The sequence below is a fragment of the Aristolochia californica genome, unplaced genomic scaffold, assembly GCF_029961685.1.
Source record: "Aristolochia californica isolate CCGP_79_NKW_82.1479 unplaced genomic scaffold, dmAriCali1.0.hap1 SCAF_12, whole genome shotgun sequence".
In the NCBI taxonomy this organism is placed as follows: domain Eukaryota; kingdom Viridiplantae; phylum Streptophyta; class Magnoliopsida; order Piperales; family Aristolochiaceae; genus Aristolochia; species Aristolochia californica.
In genome coordinates, this window is record NW_027181793.1 from 23,945,287 (window position 1) to 23,968,808 (window position 23,522).

General features: G+C 37.6%; 3 protein-coding genes across 4 annotated transcripts; 2 read left to right on the forward strand and 1 right to left on the reverse strand.

The window, feature by feature from the left end:
- Nucleotides 1–152: 152 nt before the first annotated feature.
- On the forward strand, nucleotides 153–4,245 carry LOC137946145 (axial regulator YABBY 5-like). The gene is made up of 7 exons (XM_068792345.1): nucleotides 153–404; nucleotides 1,416–1,535; nucleotides 2,574–2,688; nucleotides 2,838–2,886; nucleotides 2,979–3,054; nucleotides 3,163–3,234; nucleotides 3,852–4,245. Exons 1-7 carry the CDS (start codon nucleotides 330–332, stop codon nucleotides 3,897–3,899), a joined length of 555 nt encoding a protein of 184 aa, XP_068648446.1. The 5' UTR covers nucleotides 153–329; the 3' UTR covers nucleotides 3,900–4,245.
- Nucleotides 4,246–8,214: 3,969 nt separating this feature from the next.
- LOC137946967 (nuclear pore complex protein NUP1-like) lies at nucleotides 8,215–15,321 on the reverse strand. Of its 2 annotated transcripts, XR_011111094.1 has the most exons (10): nucleotides 14,926–15,321; nucleotides 13,292–13,338; nucleotides 12,926–13,074; nucleotides 12,400–12,622; nucleotides 12,038–12,325; nucleotides 11,820–11,903; nucleotides 10,620–11,240; nucleotides 9,613–10,058; nucleotides 8,979–9,373; nucleotides 8,215–8,896 (listed from the first exon to the last, which is right to left on the reverse strand). XR_011111094.1 is itself a non-coding variant. In XM_068793255.1 (9 exons), exons 1-9 carry the CDS (start codon nucleotides 15,155–15,157, stop codon nucleotides 9,313–9,315), a joined length of 2,151 nt encoding a protein of 716 aa, XP_068649356.1. In that variant the 5' UTR covers nucleotides 15,158–15,321; the 3' UTR covers nucleotides 8,215–9,312. The 2 variants fall into 2 exon arrangements, 1 of the variants encoding a protein (XP_068649356.1); XM_068793255.1 differs by having other exon boundaries at nucleotides 8,215–9,373.
- A 3,112-nt stretch (nucleotides 15,322–18,433) lies between these two features.
- Nucleotides 18,434–23,262, forward strand: LOC137945740 (bifunctional protein FolD 2). Its single transcript, XM_068791737.1, has 6 exons — nucleotides 18,434–18,598; nucleotides 18,696–18,837; nucleotides 20,821–21,004; nucleotides 21,215–21,372; nucleotides 21,689–21,901; nucleotides 22,823–23,262. The coding sequence occupies exons 2-6, from the start codon at nucleotides 18,724–18,726 to the stop codon at nucleotides 23,051–23,053; spliced, it is 900 nt and encodes a 299-aa protein (XP_068647838.1). The 5' UTR covers nucleotides 18,434–18,598; nucleotides 18,696–18,723; the 3' UTR covers nucleotides 23,054–23,262.
- Nucleotides 23,263–23,522: the final 260 nt, after the last annotated feature.

The following is a 23,522-nucleotide window of genomic DNA, read 5'->3' on the forward strand; positions in this document are numbered from 1 at the left end:
TGGCAAAAAACCATAATATAATTTTTCCTCGCCTGGTCGGATTTTGGATTTCCCGCTTTGGATCCCATCACTTTGTTTTTCCTCTTTTTCTGCTTTTCTCCAAACTTCCCCTTCTTACTCTCTCTCTCTCTCTCTCTCTCTCTCTCTCTCTCTTTACATTTATCCTTCTTTTACACTCGGTAGAAAGATAGCTTATAGAGGACGGGAGGCCATCAACAGGCGCTATCAAGCTCTAACCTTTTCTTCCTCTCTTATTTTCCTTTCCTTCGTCTCTCTTTCTTGCTAGGAGAAAACCTTCTGTTGATCAATTGAGTTTATAAGCCAGTGCCATGTCGGGTTCCGTTGATGTAGCTTCGGAGCAAGTCTGTTACATTCCCTGCAACTTCTGCAGCATCGTCCTGGCGGTATACCAACTTATTGAGCTCCCCGTTACATGAATTCTTGCGTTTTGATTCTTTCCGTCCACCCAAATCTTAATTTCTGGGTTTAGAATGGTGAAACACCAGTTTTCTCTTTCTTACCATGAGATAGCTAGCTCGACCTGGGTCTGTCTTCCTTAGACTTTTCTTCCATGTTTTTTCCTCTGTCGAGGTTTTGTTTTGTTTTTGGTCGCTTATTACTTTCAGAAAGATCCTGGTTCATCACCAGAAAAGGAGGGCTCCCTGCTAATTACGTTTTCTGTCGACGTTAAGAATCCAAGTCAAGAGAAATTGAAGGCGGTGGTTCCGTCAGCTCTGCTGTTCTCTACTAGTCATGAGTCTTCCTTTTCCGGCGAAGGAGAAGATTTCATCTAAAAATGCCTTGTGGTGCAGGCCGAAGAGAGAAGAGAGCTGAGATCTTTTTTTGTTTTTTTCCCCATCTTAGATCTCAGAAGAAGGAATCCTTTTACCGTGCATGATCGCATGAATATCGGGATTTTGATATTTTTTGCTGTAAATATTAGGAGTATCTAATGTCCCGTACATCAAAACCATTCTGCATTCGAGAATGGAGGAAAAATGCTTGATGTTTGCAAAGTATTTCTTTAGCATCATCTTCTCGCTTCCAAGTTTCAACTTGTAAAAGCTAGTTTCAGGGAAAAGGTATCTAGTCTTAAGTAAGGAAGAAACAGATTTGCACAAACAGCAAGAAATTATTTCTAAATAATTATTGTATTTTGTCTGTCGAGTGTCAAAAATTCAGCAAACTTTGGCTGAAATTTTGCAAACTCCATGGCGGAACAAAAATGGTGTTTCTATGTTTGTTTGTTTCCGCATGGAAGTAGTTCTTTCACTCTTTGCTGTGTTCTCGTTGAAGCGAGTTTCTGCAGAACAACGACGATCGTGCTAACATTAAAGAAAAGAAAAACAAAGCCCTTTTCTGCTCCCTCTTTTATTGCGCTTCTCTCTGATATGATTTCTGGTTTGCTTTTGCAGGTGAGCGTTCCATGCAGCAGCTTATTCGACATTGTGACCGTCCGATGCGGCCACTGCACTAACCTGTGGTCCGTTAACATGGCAGCCGCATTGCAGTCACTTTCGTGGCAAGAGATTCAGGTGAGCTAGGGTTTTCTGGGTTTTTATTTTTTACGAAAGAGACGAATCTCTCATGTATCCACCGATCTACCATTAGCTTTCAGAAATCTAGGCTCGCCGCTGTTTACTGCTTTTGAGGAGTGAGTAGAAAAGCGAAACTTCCGGCCGGAAAAAGATGGGGAGTTTTTCGAAGGCCGCGAAGCTCTAATAGCCGCCACGACGAAACCTATTTTTTACTGTTTAAGAGGGGAATTTTCATCCAGAGCTATGTAAAGGTTCAGGCCGTGTCCTCTGCCCTGCCCAAGATAGCGTTTTCTAGGGTTGATCGCCCCTTTTTTTATTTCTTTTTTGATTTGATTGACGAGCTCGGAAGCCTTGTTCATGCGTTCCTCTCTTATCAGTCATTGTCTTCTGCTGCGGGAACACGTCCCAGAAAGAGACTGAAGGAGAGAGATCTGCAAATAATGAAACCAATCACCGTTACTTTTTCTTCAAACACAAGAAAATATATGGCTGAAATCACTGAGAATATTGGTAAAGGTCTTGTTCTAGTTTCAATGGAACAACACCCAGACTTGACAGTGGAATCAAAAGCGGATGTGATTTCCTTTTACTTTCTTCGGAGCCATTACTGGGTTGGGATTTACAACTTCATTTGAGGTCCCTTGCATGTATCGGATGTGATTTCCTTTACTTTCTTCGGAGCCATTACTGGGTTGGGATTTACAACTTCATTCGAGGTCCCTTGCATGTATCCTGCTCAATTCCCAGTCTGAACACCTCCAAATTCCATTTCGAGTTCTTCAGCTGGACTTTCAGTTCTCAAACCTCTAGATGTCTGCTTGACGGCCATCTTGGTGCTTCCTGTTCTTCCATGGCTTTCTTCAATGAAGTACAACTTCTTGCAGCCCCTTCTGTTTCTCTGCTTTCATGTCATAGCCTATGTTAAGGTCTCAGCGCCTAATATACTCAGTAATTCTCTTTGCATTTGATGTTCATATTATCTAACGTAGAGACGTTTGTTCAAGACTTACCTCTTCACTTTGGTGCATCTGCAAGGCCCCAAACTTCACATCTCCAGACTACAGGATAGAGTTGGCTTCTTCTTCCAGATGCAACAGGGCCATGAGACCTCCGTTGGTTACTAACGAGGAAAGAACTCCTGTTAACAGGCGTAAGCTTTTCTTTTTCTTCTCCTCTTACTGCCAATTTCATGCTAACAGCTTTAGCTCTCAAAAACATTTTTTTAGTTTTTGTTTTCTTTTTAAGAATCTGACTTCATGTTCTTTTTTTTTTTTCTTTTTCTGTAATTTACTCGTACAGCCCCAGAGAAGAGGCAGCGAGTTCCATCTGCATACAACCAGTTTATAAAGTAATGAATCCAATTACCTTCAGCCTTTTTCTTATCGTAACCAAATTATCAAAACAGTCCTGCAGGAATTCTAACATGACCGAGTGCTGCAGAGAGGAGATTCAGAGGATCAAGGCCAACAACCCCGAGATAAGTCATAGAGAAGCATTCAGCACTGCTGCAAAGAATGTGAGTGGTTCAATCTTTACATCACCATGTTAGTTACAGCCTCTCTCACTTTTCCTGTAAACTTGTAAAGAATTTCTCACCAACTCCTTATGACTTTGCCCTTTGCAGTGGGCTCACTTCCCTCATATTCATTTTGGCCTAATGCTCGAGAGCAATAATAACAAACAGAAGCTCGATGAGGTGTGGTCTTCATTGGCTCATTTGATAAACTGTTCATCGATCCTTTAATTTGGTTCTTCTTGATTTCTTCAATTTTGCTTCCAAGGCGTCATCTTCTATCTCTTCTCTTTTACAAGTAACACATACTGCATTTACTTGATGAACTGATATCTTACTGGGTACAGAAGCAATCAACAACTCTGCTGAAACATTAATATTTTTCCTGCTGAAAGTGATGTTACATGCTTTAAAACCATTACGTGTAAACTCAAAACTTGGCGTATGCGTATGGGTACTCGCACTCGCCCAGGACTTTCTCAAGGTTCAAGTCTGATTAAACTGAAACACTGCCTTACACTAAAGTAAGACAAGATACTCATACGCAAAGATATCAAAACTTTTGATTACTTAATCTCTCTCTCCTCTCTCTCTCTCTCCAGCTGCTTTACTCAGAGAAGGATCCCAACTTCGATACTTAGATTACTTTCTTTTTAAGATGACTTTCTGATATCAGTGTTGCTTATTATATTCAGCAACAGGCCAACTGACGAAGGCAACATTTTTTTTTATTAAAATCATCTTTGTCTTTTTGGTTCAAGAAGCAAGCAACCATGAACAGATTGGCATTTTCTTTACAGGGAGCCAAGAAGCGTCTGATGACAAAGGCAGCAATATGCAAAAAATGACATATGAAACTCTCAGCATTTCGATCGGCATGTCTAAGTTGCTGAAAGAAATCAGAGCCTTGGTGTTTTCTGCAGAATGAGTTGAAGAATGAAACGTTTGTGTCTTTTAATTTATTTGTTATTAAAATGCAGTCTCTTAATGTTCTTTCATTTATACTGTATGCTCACTTGTGCTGAACTTTCCATTCTAGCTAAGAAAACTCTTGAATGGATTCATCGTTCTCTTTTCTCTCGCTCCTTCTTGTCCCGTTATCAGGGATTTGTGTGCTGTAAATGTATTCTTCTTCAACTGCTACTTTATATAAAAGTAAGTTTACCTGTGTAAGATGTAAGCTTATTCCTAACATATTTCATGTACAAGTTTCACACACCAGCACAAATCGAACTAGCCATATTTTATACTATCTCAGGAGACAAGGACGTATTTATTGTTATTAGGTGCATTTCCCAGTTCATGTAACTACATGTGTAGATGCAAATGCCAGTCCTTTTGTGCACTTATAGCAGTGGTGTAACAAAAAATACCATTATTGGAAATTTCACTAGATCACTAAAGCTCAACTTTTTGAATAGGTTTTCTATAATTTTTTGCTTCATATGGATCGGTTTTAGTGAATTTCATGTTCTAACAAAATCTGAAATTCACTTTAGAGTCCTAGAAGAAATTAGTGAACGAAAACATTTCGAATATGAACTATAGATAGGCGATAATTTCCTGGAAAGACTCTCATTCAAGATGCCTGCCACACCCCTTGCACCAAAAGTCATGATTCTAGGACTTGCAAAGCCCCTCTGAAGCAGGTTCAGGGACATCCCAATAGGTAACGGAGTCTGCTATAAGTTCATCTTTGTCAAAGCTTCTAAAGGATATTGGATATTGATTTCATGACGAAGTACTTGATAAAAAATGCTTCTCAGCTTCATTTATGCTGGAAACACTATCATGGTGCATAAGTTTAACATCCAAATATATCTGTTCATTCAAGCCAGGAATCGCTAGCACTGTCCTTCCTTTGACAAACTTACTATTTGGTAGCCATACACGAATTGATCAGTTTTAAATGTACAAAATATAGCACAATCAACTTTAGTCGATCAAAATGAATCGGACGAGTGCAAGTTGAAAATGGCGATAAGGGAGTGGCTATTGAAAGAAATCCTTGACCCAACTCTAGTAGTAAAAGGAATAATTAGGAGACATGTTTTAACTCATATGAACAAAGAATAATCCATTGCTATCAATAAATAGAAACTCACCAGGTCATCAAATGACCAACCAAAGAGAGAAGAACAAATATGAAAACACTATTGAGTGTTCCAAAGTAATTTTTATAACTTAAGCAGATAGAACAGTATGTAAGTTATGTGAATTGGATCATCTCTGCCTTCTCTAGAGAAAAAAAATAAAACACCACCAATATATGATATTCCCTGAAATATGTTTCTTCTTAAATCTTAATGGAATTTGACTCACCTTTTCAAGTAAATTCTCCAGTTACTATCATTTTCCTATTTCATACCAATGGGACATAACTTAAAATTTTCATTGTTTAAAGCAGTATCATATGAGAGGAAATTAATGGAAGTTTGCTACAGATAGGAAATGTGCACATTATGTAATAACTTTTGTACTTCCCCTGTAATACCTTCACCTTGCTTCCATTTAATCAAATGTTATTTGGACTCTTCTTCCTTTTCAGTATGAGGAAGAAGTTCAAAATTCCCCATTTTTAACTTCATCACACTAGAGAGAGAAACACAATGAGAGAGCAACAAATCCAGGCTGTGTTAGTAACTCAGTTTCCAGTTTTTGAGAGCTGATAAAAAAAAAGAAATTAATAAAGAAAGTTATATTTCTTTCTTCAAGATTCAACTCCCGAAAAGAGCAAAAGTAAAGCAAAGGGGGAAATTCGTTCTGTTCGTACTCTTTTCTTTTTCTTTTTTCAGATTTTCAGAAAGGCAAAATCTGTTCTCAAAAGAGATAGCACTCATGTATCTGAATTTTTTTTCTTCTCCACATCGGCCAGCACAAAGAGAAGATGACGATCAGATCTGAAGGAATCTTTAAAAGTTTGAGAAAGAAGATGTTCATTCCCCTATTGAGAAGGATTATCTAAGCCCCATTGTGTGAGATGTGTAATCCATTCGAGGTTTTTCTAAAGACGGCGAGCAATTTTTTAACTTGGTCTATGTGGAATAAACACAAATGATACAAAATTTTGTAACCTGATCTCTCTCAATCTTTTAAAAGTCTTCATGGGTGTTCTTCTGATGCTTTTCTGCAACTTTTTGCCGATTTAATTTCTAGGTGATACATGGTAAAGAACCCTTCTTCTCTTTGGCTGTACCCAGGACTGTTACACAGATTGACAGACGATTTTAACGGCTATAAACAATGGGTCGTCGTGGAGATACTCCACGAGTTGTTTGACCTTTCTGAGTGAGCTCTGTAAAGAGGGCGAGAAAGAGGAAAAGAAAGGAAAACTGAGGGTACTGTTGGATTGTAAAGGCATGCTCAGGCTGGCTTGCTGCCTGGATGACAGAGTGAATCTGAAACGTCATTTCATGCAGTTGGCATTCATTTCGTTTTACGTCGTTTCATGGGTCACCTCATTTCTGAAAGTCTGTTTAAGTCAGATCTCCAGCCAGTCACTTTTTGGACCTTCTCTCTCCGGGTCCATGGCTTTTCTGCACGAGACAACCTATCCTACAGAAAAAATCAGATTTAGAACCTCCCCCTCCTCCCAGTCCCCTCCCCATGCTCTGCTCTGGGTTTCTCTCTCTCCCTCACCCCCAGTCGGAGTTGCCATTCTTCAGTACTCCCCCTTGAGCCGGCGTAGCAGCAGAGGTGCTGCAGGTTCGTGCAACAGTACTAAAGAAGAGAGAAAATAAAGTTGCAGAAGAGATGCTGCAGGTCTCTTTTGCTTTAGTTCACGGCAGAAGAAGAAGAAATAGAGAGTGATGAATGCTTTTTACAGCTTTTTTTTCTTCTTCAAGTTTTCGCCTATCAATGATCATCAAGATGACCCTATAGAGAAGAGAATTACAAATATATTCTGGTTTACGTGGAATACACATTCAGAGGAAACGTAAGATAAAGCAATATTCCTGATTCCTCTCGCTTTCCCATGTAAAAATCGAGAATGGGTGTCTTCATCCCCTTCATTCGTTTAAGCATCTCAAAAAGATAATTGCTGGTGCTGGAATCCTTTTCTCTTTCACTTTCTGTCCTACTCTTTTTGTTTTTCCTTTGTATTTAGGTTGGCTTAAATGCATAGTTCAAATAGATGAATTGGACCAAAATCTAAGTTGTTCTGGCTGGATTTTCCAATTTAACGGTTGTTCTTTCATTGACAATTGTTGCTTATTGCTCATGCTAGATGTTGCACTGAATCGCATTAGAGTATGAACCGAATCACCCTTTTACAATTGATTAAGGGTAGTATTTATATAATTTAAAAAATAAAAAATAAATTTTACATAAAAAGATAATTACAACATAGGATAAATCCAATAAAATCTTAGCCGATGACGCTGAAGAGATTATACTTATCCCTTATCAGACCCACTACCTCACCATTTGTTGCCCTCTACTCTTCTATGGCCTCCCTTATCAATCCACTACCACACCATTTGTTGCCCTCTACTCTTCTATGGCCTCCACTTTGGTTCTCATTTTCAAATGTATATTTGACCTAATTGTAGGGAGAACTCTCCCCTTTTGTTGTGCAGTAAGGGCCCCTCTCCTGCCAACTAAAAAGATGGCGGGAAGAGTGTAGCTCTACCACCACCCCACTATGCTTCAAAACAATATCATCATTAAAGGGATCCGTCTCCCGTTATTCTAAGAGAAGAGGAGAAAGGATGAAGTTTCTCCCATGTGAAAATTTTGAAGACATGGATACCAGATTTTCTTGGAGAAAGAGACAAGGAAATTTCAGCACATTCGTAATTACACATTAAAATCTGTTTCTTAGTACCAATTCTCCAAGTCCTTTCAACAATATTCTCTGCATTTTAAGTTTTAAGCAAAAATTTAACGCACGACTTCACTATTACTAAGAGAGTCTCTGAAAAACAGGGTCTCATCTGATATGCAGATATATCTCGAAGAAATTACTGCAAATGAAGGAATAATACAAAGGGCACGAGTTTCACCATCAGTAGCTTTCACAATATGAGGGTGATGGTTTGGGCACGTCAAAGAGGAGAAAAAGGTGATCCAGAATGAGACGGAAGCAGAAATGCTGAGGAACACCCCCCCCCCAGGCACAAATCAAGCTAGATTAAACGGTAAAAAGGAAAACAGCACTTTCTTCCAAATACGTTGCATGACCTCATTAAACATTAATTTACATTCAAAATATACATAGGAATCCTGATTAAACATGCAGTTGAAAACACTAACCAATGGACTCTCAAATATATGTAAATTCTAAACAATCTCTTCATTTCAATCAGACAACAAATAAATTGATATGGTACCCAATAATAATATGCCAAAAGCAAAAGAGCCAACATAAACTTATCCGTGATAACAAGTATATGTGGGGTGTCTCATCCGGAGCTGAGGACCAAGAAAAATCAATGACGATAGTCACCAACAATAGTCAGAGGAGCAATAAACATTTTTTCTGCTGCAGACACTTTTGATCAATCAACTATGGACAAGAAGACGCTTTTAAGAATATAAGCACATATGCCAAAAATAAGAAAACTTTACAACTGACCTTTTGTGGTACACAAAGGTCTTGAAGCAATGGCGAGCTTGCACACAAACCACCCCCCACCAACAAAACCATTTGAATTTTGCTACCATGTATAATTTTCAAAAGAATTACCCAATTTTCCAGTCATCAGCATACCGTTTATTTGCTACCAAGTATAATTTTCAAAAGAATTAAACATAATTTTCCAGTCATCAGGATCACCTTAAGTGATGAATGTAACTCACTTTTTGTGTCAGAAGCCTTGCTTGCATTGATGACGACAATAATCTGTAAACGTGTCATATTAATCATCATGGAACTGAAGCAACAGGCTTACACGCTTATCCACATGAATCTGAAGAAGGCACACCTAATGTCCAGCAATGCTCATCAGTTTCCACAGCAATGTAGTGTCCACAGAACGGAACCAAATGATTCATTGAGGTGTTTGACCTTCTGCTTCTGGTATGAAAACAAGGAACTGAATCCTTCACGTCAGGCATGACCCAAATATTCATTCCTGGGAATGCCAGGTTTGAGACCAGCGTTGCTGGGAATTGAAGCATGTTACTGATGGAGATCACCTTAAGAGAACTTGGCATAAGGTTGTGCACTGCTAAAAGAATAATTGTGAGAAGTAAAAGTCTCCAATGATGGAGCAGTCTCGTAGACCATACTTTCTTAAGTCTGATCCTGCTTAGTTCTCAAGTATTGGGTTCGGCCAGAGTTTCGTTTGTTAGAGCAGCAAATGCAGCACCAGCAGCACTGATGATGTCACAAGCAATGACACATCTTGTCAAACAAGTAAAATATCAAATGAAATACAACTGAAAATAGTGCACAAGCTATCATAAATCCATGGACAACATACAAGAAAAGTGCTTCTCAAATTCAAGTAATAAGAGATAGAACAAGGCATACACAGTCAGAATGGAGGCACTCATTATTCAGATAGCCAAAGGGCATGAGAATGTTAATAACAGACAGCATCTTTCCCAACTAACCTGAAAGATATCTTGTCCTTGTTATTCTCTGAACCAAAACTAAATTTTGGGACTGACGTATCAAGAACACTAGAACTGAGATTGGAAGCCAAAGAGAAATTGAGGCCCTTTTTTGTGCTTGAAGAGGTGAAACTAAAGGATGGAATGGCACTTGCTTCTTTTGTTTGTGATGGTTTGCTGGCTGAGAAAGCTGGTACTATAGTAGGCGTTGGTGGTTCACAAACGGCTGCCCCACCAGAAGCCAGAGAAACAGGAAAAGTGAAACCAAATGCACTGTCAGAAGACACAGTTTGCATTCCATCTCGTTTCACAATAGAAATGGACTTCAAAGTTGGTCTTTTGCTGAAGGAAAGAGGCCTCTGCATTTGATGTGCATCACTCTGATTCTGACAAAATGACAACTGGTTCTTATCATCTAATCGATCATTTGTCAGCCTCTCAACATCCTACACAACAAAATGGCAAGATGCAATAATACATTAAACACGTGCAATATAATAAAAAAAAAAAGAAACTAGTGCACTTCATGGGGGCGATGCAAGAATCTTGATTTAGTGTTGTTCAGCTCCACAACTTAAGTTCATAAACTACAGCACAGACATTCCTCGAAAGTTCATAATCATGAAACCAACAAAGCTTTATAAAACAAACTGGTGGCCACTGAAAAGCTGACTTAGTAATCATCTCATTTGAAACATTAACTATTTTAATACTTATCAAGAACTTCAACTTGTCCTGGTAACTAATTCACTTCAAATCACACTTTTTAAATTGCCTTTTTTCATTTTTTATTTTAATTTTTAAAAGACTTTGCTTGTATTCCCTGTTGTTTCAGTTCTAAAAGAAACAAACACACTCATGTGAGTGAACAGTGTCTTGTCAAGATCACTACACTTTACGCTACTCAGTTCTCTTTTTATACCAGTAAAGAATCCCTGGCTTTTAACAAGTTTATTTTACCTTTCTCAAACTGCAATAACAGAAAATGCTGAATAGACATAGCATACCTCATGTGAACTGGTCTGCAAGCCATGCACCTCCTTAAAAGCTCCCGAGGGTTCCATGTCAAAACTGGTATTAAAGGATTCAGAACTAACTGCAGAGGTACCAACTTTAGAAGTAGAAATATCTGTAACCCCTAAACCAGAAGCTCGTTCTGAGTTCTGTCCTTCTGGGTTAAAAAAAAGGGGCCCTTTCTCTTGATATCCACCCTCATTAGGCTGATGTATTGGTATATCAGGTAAAGAATTAGTAGTGGCTTTCCTCCTCGCAAGCACCGAGTTGAGCTCTGCCAATTTTTCCTTAGGTGAGGGAACAGCTCTATCAAGGTGTTCCAGTATCTTCTGAGCCATCTTACTTGACTGCGGGTGAACACTTGCAGATTTAGTCGCTGCAGAGGGCTTCATAAAGCGACTTCTTTCTAGGGTACTGCATGGTTCATTCTCAAGGACATCTGATGAAGGGGAAAACGTATTGAGATTAGATCGAAGTGAGGTAGCAGACCTAATTGCATGAGAGAAACTGTCTCTTTTGGGTGTATAAGTATCAGTAGACAGTTGATTTGTCCGACGTACAGGTCCCACAGTAGCAAAGCCATCATCAACACGATAATTTCTCTTCTTTGTTACCTATTTGTAAAGGAGAGTTAAGAACATAAGCACAGTAAATGATGTTCAAGATACTAAATCATTAAATGGCACCTGACACATCTGAAAATACATCAATGGCAACTTTTACGACAAGCAGATACAAGAGCAGAACTTCAGAGATCAACTTTGTAGCCAACATATAGACCAACTCAACAAAGACACCTGATGATTAAATTGAACTACCTGAGTTGCATTGAATCCTTTGCTTACAATTTCATACGGGTGGTGAGTGGTTTGTGACAGCCATTGAAAGATGTGGCCAACCTAGAGTTAAATGTTCAAGAATTTAAGGTTTGTGGCACAACGCCTTTTAATTCTTGGATTTGGCTCGGTATTTTCTTTCTCAATCAGTTTATAACTAAAATCAGAAAGAGTACTCCATCTGCAGTCGGATCTCATGCCCAAGCCGTCACACATTTCCTAACTGTGACATAATAGTCTGAGATCTTCAAAGAGTACTTGATAATAGCATTATGCAAGACTGGCAAATGTGTCCCAAGAAAAACTGAACTTCAATTTCATTTTTAAGAGTAATCCTTGAGAAGGTAATTACTTTACCTGGTGACTACCAAAGATGGGAGTTTGTTGTTGCCTCAAGTGAATTGATGATAGGTTCAAAGGTTTCTCACCAACGCCCTGGAACTGCTCACATGGAAAAAAAAAAAAAGCAACTTTAAAAGTAACCAGGAAGGAGGAAAAACGTAGTTAAAAATAAAACAAAGCAAAACTGGAATGAAATTAACAGCAACAACAACAACAATAAATATTGGGCAAACCTGGGAAGGTCTTGAATAAGGAGTCCGTGGCAAATTATGTAGGCCAATCCTGCCTCGTTGAGCTTGAGGTGTGAGGTAGCCCGGAACATCTTGAATCACAGCACCTGGCCAGCAAACAGGTGACTCCAATGAAGGTGGTGGCAAAGGCAACCTTGACACAGAGTCGCCAGTTGGAGACTTTGATTCCTTGAACATAACATTCTGTGATGCAGAAGCAGGTTCAGACTTTCGGTTACCCATGAAGGCTTTTGCAATCTCCACGGGTGAAGAACCAGTATCATCATGTTCCTGTAAAAATGTATACGAGAATTAATAAAATCAACACAAACCACAAAAGTACATAGAGGTGTATGTTTCCTCACAGCTGATTGGAGAAGAGAACTTGAGGCCTTCTCAGCCCTATAATTCAATGGCTGTGCCAGCTTTTCTGGCAATGGCATTCTAAATTCTGCTTGATGAAGTGAATCTTTGGAACCATCTGCCACTAAAAATCCCACATCTAGATCTTTTCTTGTGTGTTCATGATCAGTGGAAAGATCAACTGTTCTTGAACGTAGAAGTTCTGTCAACTGAATGAATTCATCTCTGCACATCAGACAGGGAAACCATTTTCAACCACAAACAAGTGCAAACCTCAATTGGATCAAAAGAAGAAAAAAAAGAGACCAAATTGAATCAAAGCAAAAATGATTTTCTTATAGTTGCAAATAATGGAGCAAAATGGCAGAGGATTCATGTAGCTAACAACACATAGTGGGTACAAGGCTCTGATGATGATTACTACTCTATTTGAAAATATAGTTGAAATTTTGGATTACCCAGGTCCCAGACAAGAAAATAGACATATAAATGCCGCAAATGTAGAAAAGATTCTAATACTTAGCTCACCTAGAAAACATCTTTTGCTGCAAAAATTGCTCTATTTCAGATATGCTACCAACTACATTTTTTTTGTCAAGGTCAGTCCTGCTGGGACTGTCATTTGCTACATCGACTTGAGTCAAATTTCCTTTCTCCACTGATACCGATACGTTATTCTGCAAAATAGTCACACCAATATTATAAAGCTAAAATACAAAAAGAACAGAAGATATCGTTCAAACAAAACATAACCATCATTAATTAGCAAACTTCCACAAGATGTCATGGTTTATAAGAAAAAACTTGAACACAACTACCCACAGATCTGAGCGTAAATTTAATATAGAGGAAAAGAAGGGGGGAAATGAGAAAGAAGACAAGCAAAAGAATTACATCAGGGATGTATCTGCCATCTTCACGACTCGGCTCGTGTCCTGGATCTGTTTAACAAGAGATAGCACAGAAGTTGGTTAAGTTGAAAATAAAGAAAAGAATGAACTTTTTTTTTCTAGAATGATAAACCAAGGAGATCTTTTTTTCTTGAATAAAAAACAATTAGATCCTTTTTTATTGCATCTGGACTCCTTAGGACTGTACACCTGATGCCCTTGGAGAGACTTAAATCCAAAACCATGTAGAACCCCCACAATGTGACCAATGAGCCAAATGTCAAATCCACTAAAACAAGGAGATCATAGAAACACTGGTGACCAAGAAATAGGAAATGAGATATATTGAAGTGGTAAAACCATGATAATTTTCACCTTATGATATATTAGTTGCCATTACACTCCGTCAACTACTTCTCTTTTATGTATCTTCTGAATTGATCTTTGTCACTTTTGCTAAATAAGAATCTAACAAGGAAGAAAAAAAATAAAGAAGCTACCAGACCTTAAGCTTGTCAGCCCTATGACAGTGGAAGTTGGAAACTTCAAGGCTAGATCAATTTTTAAATTACAAGAATTACTAAATGTGAAACTCATAGTGAAAAATATGAATCTTTTTATAAATATTGAGGTATGAAAGTTTCTTCTTTTTGTTAATAGAAAGGTACTAAAAAATATTTTTTTAATAGTGAGGAATAAAGCTTCTCAGAAGTTGGATCAACTTGACAACCTCACAGACTTTTCCAACCCACTTCTATCTTCCAATCTTTTTAGGAACCATAAGGCTAGAAGCAGATATGATTGATACAGTATTTCCAGAATTTAAATTTGTTTCATTTTTTTTTAAATTGATCATAACCATATACCTAAGATACCCATCTCATGAGACTTAAACACAAGATCTCACATTAAGAAACCTCCCAATGGCAACCATTGTTCACACTTGATCCACATTCCAAGGCCCCAAAAGGATCGAGGAAAACTAAAATTAACAATACAAAATTACATCTCAGTCTGCACTCGGCAATCATATAAGTGTTATCTAATCTGTGCATGATTTAATATACAGGTATCAAACAAATAGGAGCTACACCAAACAATTACTGTTCCCTGTATTGGTGAACACGGCCTTGACTTATAAGCTTCTTTCCTTTTTTGCCAAAGGTTTCCCAAAATATGTCATAAAGTAAAAGGTAGTCTTGTGAAACCATCTTTGTCCCATTGTACCATGAAGATTTCATCAACGCCAGTACCAACCCGTCAAGCTACACTGTATGTGCCGCTATTGTTATCTTTCAGTCTAAGTACCAAACCAATGATGCTCGATAAGTAAACCTATAACTATTCTACCTGATTTAAGTAATGCCAGTGTAATGCAGTCCCACATTTAACCCTCATATCACTGTCCAGTAGGCGAGGTTTCATTACTATGACATACGAAGCGTTTGTCAAGAAAAGCTTTGCAAGTCATAAAAATCAAAACCTATTCGAAAGAACCCTAATGTACCGACCCACCTGTAAACAGCCATGACAAACCAAACTCTAAAACCCTAATTTCCAATATATGCCTTCAAAGGTTTTTCAAAGGAATAAACAATTAAAGAAATGAAAAAGGAAAGAACTTAATGCTATCGGTACCGTCGATGGGAAGGGAATCTTCCGGCTTGGAGAAAAGAGTCGGGAAAAAACGGGTGGCGAGGCGGGATGCCGGATCAACGAACTTGGAGAGCCAGCCATCCTTCCTACGAGCCGCCGGGCGGTCGTATGGAGTCGACGGAGCCCTTCGGTGCGATCGCAACTGCAACTTCCCGCCAACGCCGCGGCCTTGGTAGGACGCTCCGGCTTCCTCTCCTCCACCCACACTCGTCATTCTCTCTTCTCAGAAACTCCAGCAGGTTTGCTTCTTTACCTATTTCTCCCTCCCTTCTTCCTCTGCCAGAGAGCGCGTAGTAGAGTCCCAACTCCTGAAAGAGGAAGTGAAGCGGAAGGTAGCAAAGTAAGAGTGGCGGCTTTCACGACTCTGACAGACCGAGTTCCAGCGAGTCGGTGGGTTGTCGCCTTCCCGAGACGAAATTAGAGCTAATTTAGGCGCCATCAATTTGCGAGTTTGAGTAAACTGTCCGTGCTCGTATCACCTTCAACGCGTGCCGCACAGGAAATCATTTTATATTTACCCTTCGACCTTTATCAGGAAAATGGACTAAATTGGGCCCTGCCATTAGTAATGGTATTTTGGTAATTTAATCATAATTGAGATGAACCTAATGCTGTAATTTTTAAATTCATCCACATTTTTATATAACGAGCACTTTATAGGGATTAAATCATCTTCTCATAGGCCTTACCATAATTGAGGATATTTTGGTAATTCACTTATTACAAAAAAAAAGCATATTACAGTAATTTTTTATTCATGGCATTTTTATATTGTTAGACTTTATAATATAATTATATAAATAACCAACACTATTTTGTATCTTGTAGTTGAGTTCATCCTAATTTAGCCACTAGTGAAACCTAGTTGACCTGAGGTTAATTGATGGTCAAACATCGACACTTGGACTCACTCACCCTCTTATGCATCCCCCCACTTAGGGGTGGCTTCGAGCCAAGTCCAGTTGAGCCCAAACCTGCCTATGTTCGAGGCGAACTTCAAGCCGAACCTCGTCTCGAGTCTAAAATTGTTATCGAGCTCAAACCCAAAAAATTTAACCGAAGCTTCAACATACATTTAAATTTAAAAAAAATAAAAAATTATATATATATATATATATTAAAAAAAATTGTATATAAAATTATACATACATTTTACATAAAATTGGAAATGACCTCTATATAAAATTGGGCATAACCTATATATATAATACATATATACGATTAGGCTTGACCTCTATTTAAAATTGAGCATAATTTATGTATATAATACCTATATAAAATTCAGCATGACCTTTACTTAAAATTGGGCATAATTTATATACATAATACCTGCATAAACACTCCATAAAATTGCCTATACATTCCATAAACACTCCATAAAATAGTCTAAACACTCCATACATTGCATAACATTATGAATAATCTCCATACAATAATCAAACACAACAAATTAAATTAAATATCACTATCAATTTACAATCACCCAAATAAAAATCGTAAATCCTTTAAATAAAATCTTATTACTATTAGAGACTTACTAGAAAATTACAAGAAATATTTTAAATTTTGTTAGGAAAGTTAAATGGACCTCTTATTGGCTCTTCTAAGAAAATAAATAAAAATTAATAATTAATCTAATATATTATTATACTTATTGATGAATTTTTAATTAAATAAAATGTCAAACACAAAATTGCTATTAAAATTGCCTCATGCTAAAAGTATTATACCATCAACTGTCAAATACTTATTCAAAAATTTTCTATATGGTTTTCTAGCCCATCTTGGCAAAAAAATCTTACTTAGAAATTTATATGATTTTTTAACAAGAATTTATAATTAAATAAATATTTTCAAAAAACACGAGGCACTAAGGGTTCCTATATTTCTACTAAAAATGTTTTTTGTTTGGGTGTTAAGTGTAGACGAGTTCAAGTGGCTGGAAAACAGATTCCAGTGTTGGTGACCCCAAATGAAAAATATTATATAAAGAAGAGAATGAGTAACCTTTTATAATATACTTAAATATAACATATACCTAAACATATAATTAACAAAAATAAACGTGGTTACTATACTTATAAGTGATTTAACGTGTAGTATTAGAATATATTAATATCCTAATTAATGAAAATCTATATTATATTACTTAATGATTATAGTTTATTATAAATTAAAACAATAAATACGTATGACTAGAATAAATTATACAAAATTAATAAAAAATTAAAAAACAACACAAGAGAATATAATAAATAAACCTAATGGTTTAATTAATTATAGAAATTGGATAATTAAACCAATTAATTATTACAGTTTATTATAAATTAATATACTAATTACGTGTGACTAGAATAAATAAAAAGTTAAAAATAACATAAGTGAATATAATAAATAAATAAATTATTTTGTAATAACATAAGATATAGTTTAACATTAAAACTCACTATTTTAATAAAAATAAATAATACATAATAAATAAATAAATTAATTAATTTATCAATAACATAATATATATTTTACATATTATTAATTAATAATATTTTAACAAAAAATGAAAAACTAATGGTTTAATTAATTGGATAATTAAACAAATTATGACGATGGTTTAATTTTTCCTAAAGGAGAGTGAGGCCGAGAGAGAAGAAAAGTCTGGAGGCCAAGAGGCTCTGCGACAGAGGCTCAACCTACCATGTTTTACGATGGAGGTCGAGAGGGAGAGGAGAGGGAGGAAGGCTGACGGAGGTGGGGGAAGAGGGAGGAGAAAAAGAAAACACTTTGCTGAAGGATCGCGGAGGGAGCAAAGATCGTTAGGATACGAAGACCGAGGAGAGGGGAAGAAGCAACGTGTGTGGAAAGCTGATGATTCGCAAAATAGGTAGGAAACAACTTTCCCCTATTTTTTATAGTATCTAAAACGTATTTCTATTAAAATATCTTTTCAATTTCTTAAAGAGCCATTAGGAAGGGACAACAAGTTTTTTTTGTTTTTTCCTTGTTTATGATCTTGTACGTGTGAAATTCACACGTGCGGAATACTTCGGGGGGGGGGGGGGGGGGGGGGTATTCTCTCCATTTTTCCCCAGAGACGACGGTGAGCAAAAGTGCGGCGCCGAAAACAGAGGAGGCAAAGAAATAAGAGGAAGATGAAGAAATTGAAGGGGATGTAGCGGTTGACGGCGTCCCCCCGCTCTCACTCACGATCCCGCGACTCGCCCCATTAAAGAGCCGGCTCACGAGCTTTCCAGCGTAACCTTGATTCGATCGCTCACGATGTTCTAAGCCACCCCTACCCCCACCTATGGATCTCCATACGTGTTAAATTAACTAAAGGGTAGGCTTGTCTTTTCTCCATGAGTGTGAACGGTGGAAATGTCGTAAAAAACACTCTCGACGGAACGCCACACACAAAAGATGACGGGCTCGTTACTCACAGACGTCTCTCACTAAATAAACCCAGAGACACCCGATTATCGGTTCTTTCAGCTAGTCAACGGTTCTCATAGACGCCTCTCACCATAAGCTTGGGTTTCGGGGGACAGTTTCGCAGTGTAATGCTGCGCCGCCGGGTTTAGCCTCGAGACACTTCTTTGTAGGAAATATCGGCGCTGAAAGACCGGCCATTTCTAGTCGGATTCCGACGGCAAGTAGTCGGGTAATCTCTCGTCTGTTTGTTGTAGGGTTTCCTGTTATTACAAAGTGCGCCAGTCTTCGTGGTTACTAGCGAGTAATGTTTTCTATGTACTTCACAGCGAGAAGGTAATTTTACATCTCCTACTCATGGCACTGGAGCAGAAACATCAAGCGACGATCATTGACGGGAAAGCTGTAGCTAATACCATTCGCCGCGAAATCGCTGCTGAAGTTGCTCAGCTTTCTCAAAAATATGGCAAAGTACGGCGATCTTACTTTTTCTCAGACTGATTTCATTTTCGTTGATGAACTTGTTTATTTTAGGTGGTCTATTCGCTTCTGTTTATGTTATGGTGGAGTCGCATGCATAGATCTACCTAACCAAACTACTATCCTACGTTCTCAGTGTTTCATTGAATCCGTAAACTCAGAGTGAAGTACTTACATTTAATCAATTGCATTAAGATAACTGAAATGGTTGTTTTCTTGGTATACTTTAATAGCAAAGAGATGGCTGTTTTTCCTCCAAAACATATATCTAGAAGCTGCTCAGTACTGAGAAATGAAACCGATTTTGTGGAGTTATCTTTTCATGTATCCATCTATATATAAACTCTTTAAAATTTATTGTTTACAAGATTTCAATTCACTGATTGAAAATCAAAATCGGTGGACAGGCCATTTTCGTTAAGAAAAAAAAAAAAAAGAAACTCTAGAATCCACCGAGCTCTTACTTTCATAAAATGACCAGGGCCGGTGCCCTCAGAGAAACATACGGTTTAAAGTCAGAAATTGTTAAGTTGCTGCCTATTAACCCAGAATCCATTAAAACTGTCCGACTCTTGTCTTACTGGATTATACTGTTTAATTATAGCCTTTTCAAGTTTGATAATTAACTTGGTAAAACAAAGCAATTCCTTATTTCCAAATAAAAACTTTGATCCATAAACTCCATATAAGCACATTGGAGTTTTAAACTCTGCATCTGCAACTTGAGACAATTTTTTTCAAGAAACGAGTGAAATTTGAATTAAACAGGGAAAAGAGATAGCCCATCACTACGGCCAAAATACAACTAAAAATTGAAAAAATAAATACAGGAAAAGAAGCAAAAGAAATTTCAATTCTGGATTATAAGCAACTAAATCAGAGAGGCTGATGCCATTGCAAGCAAGCTTATCAGCTTCAGCATTTCTGGGAACATGCTGCCAAGTAATTTGAAGAGAAGAAGCAATGTCGTGAATTTCCTCCAGGATGGAAAGGAGATGCCAAGGAGGATCCAACTAATGACACTTTTAGAGTCTCCTTCAATCACCAAAGGGGTCTGGAAACGAGTTTTTGCAATTCTAACACCATTAAGGAGGGCTTGAGCTTCAGCAGTGAAGAGATCTTGATGCCCAAGAGGGCCAGCGTATGAAAAAAGCTTAGCACCAGTGTGGTCTCTAAAGGTACCACCAAACCCTGCTGGGCCAGGTTACCAAATGAGCTATTGCCAAAGTTAATTTTGATGACAAGAGGACTATGCGGGACCCATTCTTGATTCACTCGGACTTTACTGACTGATATGCCAGCGATCTCTGCCCAATTTTCTATAATGAGAACCATGGAACTCGGCAAATTATTTTCTTGTGGCTGCCCAGTAAAGCACATGGTCAGAATTTTCTCTTTGACACTTTCAGGGCCTTTAATTCGATGGTTGAAAATTCTGAGATGAAATGATCTTTCCTGACCTTTGAAGTCTCGCATGATCTGTTCTGAACTAATTATCTGTTCAGTGAGGATTTCATATCGTCGACTCTAAGTGAGATATTCTTTGTTGACATTAATTAGCTGAGATATTATGATTATACAAAAACTTTGAAATAGGGAAAAGAGATCCTTATTTCCTCATCTCTATGCAAATTGTCATGATTGGATAGTCGATTTCATTTCATGTGTTCAACTGATTAAAACTTTATACTGAAATGTTTTTTAAAAGTGCAATGCTTTTGAACATTTCAAAATATGGTGGCACGAGTTGGTGGCAAATTTCTGGGATCACCAAATATGGCCTGCAAGCTCGTGGCCGTATGCAAATGTCATTAAGGATTTCTCCTTGTGCAATTATCTGATGTAGCACCATATTTTATTTTTGTCACCTCACCTAGAGGCAATGAACAATTTATTGTGTACAGTTAGGCTCCTCTAACTTTATTGGTCCCTTATTCAAATTCACTTACATTTCTTATCTTGATTCTATTGCAGGTGCCTGGACTGGCTGTTGTGATTGTGGGGTGTCGGAAGGATTCTCAAAGTTATGTGAACATGAAGAGAAAGGCATGTGCTGAAGTGGGCATTTGGTCCTTTGACGTGGATTTACCGGAGGAAATATCCGAGGAAGAGGTGTTAAAAAAGGTTCATGAGTTAAATGACAACCCTGATGTCCATGGTTAGAGCCCTTTTCACATGTAACTCTTATAACCTCGAGGTTAAAGTTTAAGTGGTTAGAGTGATCATAGAATTTTAAGTTTGCTCTGAAAATTGTCATTAAAAAAAAAGAAAAGTTTTTAAATCTATTATTTTTATGAGGTCTGCTTCTCCAGTCGCTTTTTCATATATCCTATGTGCTTCAAAAGTCTGAGATCTGCTCTATTTACAGGTATCCTGGTTCAGCTTCCCTTACCAAAACATATTAATGAAGAGAAAGTATTAACTGAAATCAGCATAGAGAAAGATGTTGATGGATTCCATCCTCTCAATATTGGAAAATGTGCAATGAAAGGAAGAGATCCTTTATTTTTACCTTGTACTCCGAAGGTATTTGAGTGTGCTAATACCTGGCTTTGGTTATTTTGAGCATCTAGGGTGCCTGCTGTTTTAGCACTCCGATAATGTGGTCCGTTAACCTTGTCTCACTTGTTTCATAATACATAACAACTGTTGTTTATCAAAAAGAGAGAAAAAAGGAAACATCGGTAGTATCTTTACTAAATTATCAGTCTATTCTTCTCATTATTTGTAGTTTCTCTAGAAATTTTACTTGTGCCACTCAAACATAAGCTCCATAATGCACTCAAAAAAATGACAATTTCTGCATGCTTTGCATATAATCAGCTATATTTATTTTGTACAGGGATGTCTTGAACTTCTCACTAGGAGTGGAATAAGTATAAGGGGGAAAAGAGCAGTTGTAGTTGGACGGAGTAATATAGTTGGATTGCCTGTCGCGCTTCTGCTTCTAAAAGCTGATGCAACTGTAACTATTGTTCACTCACGTTCTAATGACTCAGAAAGCATCATTCGTCAGGCAGACATTGTTATTGCTGCTGCAGGACAACCATTGATGGTATGCATCTGTTCCATTTTATATAATAACTGAAACACTCTCCATTTTATAAAATTACTACTAGACTTAATACAAAATGTGATATTTGGATGTACTACTCCTGGAATCATTATAGTTTCAGGGCTGTGCTTGATTTGAGAAACCACACTAATTTGTTCTCACAGTGGTTTTCTCATTTAGAACTCAATAAATTTCTTTTCTTGCTTATCATTCTTTCTCTTCAGCCAGCTGTAGAAGTAAACTTTTCCTGGCAATCTTGTGTTCAGATTTTTTCTGCCAAGTATGTTTCCGGAGAAGGATTAGCTGGAATTCCAGTGGAAAACTAGGTTAATTTATCTTGTTGTTTATCTTTGCATTTTATGCAATCAATACTGCAATTTGTTTTGCTGGGCCAAGTTTGGCCTTCTCTTCATTTGTTTTCTAATATGAAAACATTTTTTTGGTCCTTCCTGACTAGATATAAGTGTAATCTCTTTGCAGCTTCGTTCAAGTATAATCTGGAATATGATGGAGTCTAAATTATGATATTATAGGATTCATCCTTACATATTGATAACCATTTCCAATCTAGTAAAACATGGTTACAAGCTCTGAAAAGATAGAAGCAACAAGTGTGCACTAGTGCTATCACAATTTTGTGACATTGAGAATATATGCTTATAAAATTCGTGGATGTTCTCTGTCTTTGACATCTTTCATACCTAGTAGGAATAGTTCGTGGATGTTCTCAGTCTTTGACATCTTTCATACCTAGTAGGAATAGTTCTTGCTTTTAGTGTAAGCAGCGGCACTAGATAAAAGTCTCTGGATCTTTTAGAAACCCAACTGACCCACCCAGCAAGTATCTGCTGTTTGTGCCCCTAGGACTTGGTCGTTAATCCGTGTTCTCAAAGCTTCTTCCATTTGTCTTTCTTTTTACAGATTAAGGGAGACTGGATTAAACCCGGTGCTGCTGTTATTGACGTGGGGACAAATGCTGTTGATGACCCAACAAGAAAATCAGGGTATAGACTTGTTGGAGATGTCGATTTTGAAGGAGCGAGTAAGGTGGCTGGATGGCTGACTCCTGTTCCTGGTGGTGTGGGTCCAATGACTGTCGCAATGCTGCTTAGTAACACCTTAGACGGCGCAAAGCGTAAGATTGGCCAGTAAATCCTTGTATTGTAGTCCATATCTGGACACATCAAAAGCTTGACTAATTCGCCATTTCCTCCTATTTTATCTTAGGTATATTGAAGGTCTCACCTCACTAAAGTGGGGTAGGTTATGGTGTAAACCCTTAACATTGTATATTTTATATCGCAGAGAATGTGGTCTCGGTGAGAGTGGAGTAAATAAAATGAGAAGGTGCTTACTCTGGAGGAGAAAAGCCACTACCAAGCACCAGACTCAAATAATTACAAGATAAAAAAAACCCACTTGACCTAATAATTCATATTAATTTACTAAGGCAAGTTGACATTATAATGACTTAAGGGAGATTATAACGACAACAAACCCATTTTTTATTTTTTATTTTCCAATATGGGTGATGTTTCATTTGGATCAAGGAGAAGGCTGCATGTGAGACCAGCTCATCCCTTGCTATCCCTCAAGAGTGACATTATTCACCCTCTTTGAA

What these genes read in the sequence shown, in the direction of transcription:
- LOC137946145 (XM_068792345.1), top strand. Translation starts at nt 330, where the DNA reads ATGTCGGGTTCCGTTGATGTAGCTTCGGAGCAAGTCTGTTACATTCCC. An exon ending in TCTGCAGCATCGTCCTGGCG is followed by an intron (nt 405 to 1,415) that starts GTATACCAACTT and finishes TTGCTTTTGCAG; the next exon opens with GTGAGCGTTCCATGCAGCAG. An exon ending in TTTCGTGGCAAGAGATTCAG is followed by an intron (nt 1,536 to 2,573) that starts GTGAGCTAGGGT and finishes TGCATCTGCAAG; the next exon opens with GCCCCAAACTTCACATCTCC.
- LOC137946967 (XM_068793255.1), bottom strand. Translation starts at nt 15,157, where the DNA reads ATGACGAGTGTGGGTGGAGGAGAGGAAGCCGGAGCGTCCTACCAAGGC. An exon ending in AGATTCCCTTCCCATCGACG is followed by an intron (nt 13,339 to 14,925) that starts GTACCGATAGCA and finishes CTTGTTAAACAG; the next exon opens with ATCCAGGACACGAGCCGAGT. An exon ending in CCATCTTTGGTAGTCACCAG is followed by an intron (nt 11,241 to 11,819) that starts GTAAAGTAATTA and finishes CTTTACAAATAG; the next exon opens with GTAACAAAGAAGAGAAATTA.
- LOC137945740 (XM_068791737.1), top strand. Translation starts at nt 18,724, where the DNA reads ATGGCACTGGAGCAGAAACATCAAGCGACGATCATTGACGGGAAAGCT. An exon ending in TTTCTCAAAAATATGGCAAA is followed by an intron (nt 18,838 to 20,820) that starts GTACGGCGATCT and finishes ATTCTATTGCAG; the next exon opens with GTGCCTGGACTGGCTGTTGT. An exon ending in CTGCAGGACAACCATTGATG is followed by an intron (nt 21,902 to 22,822) that starts GTATGCATCTGT and finishes TTCTTTTTACAG; the next exon opens with ATTAAGGGAGACTGGATTAA.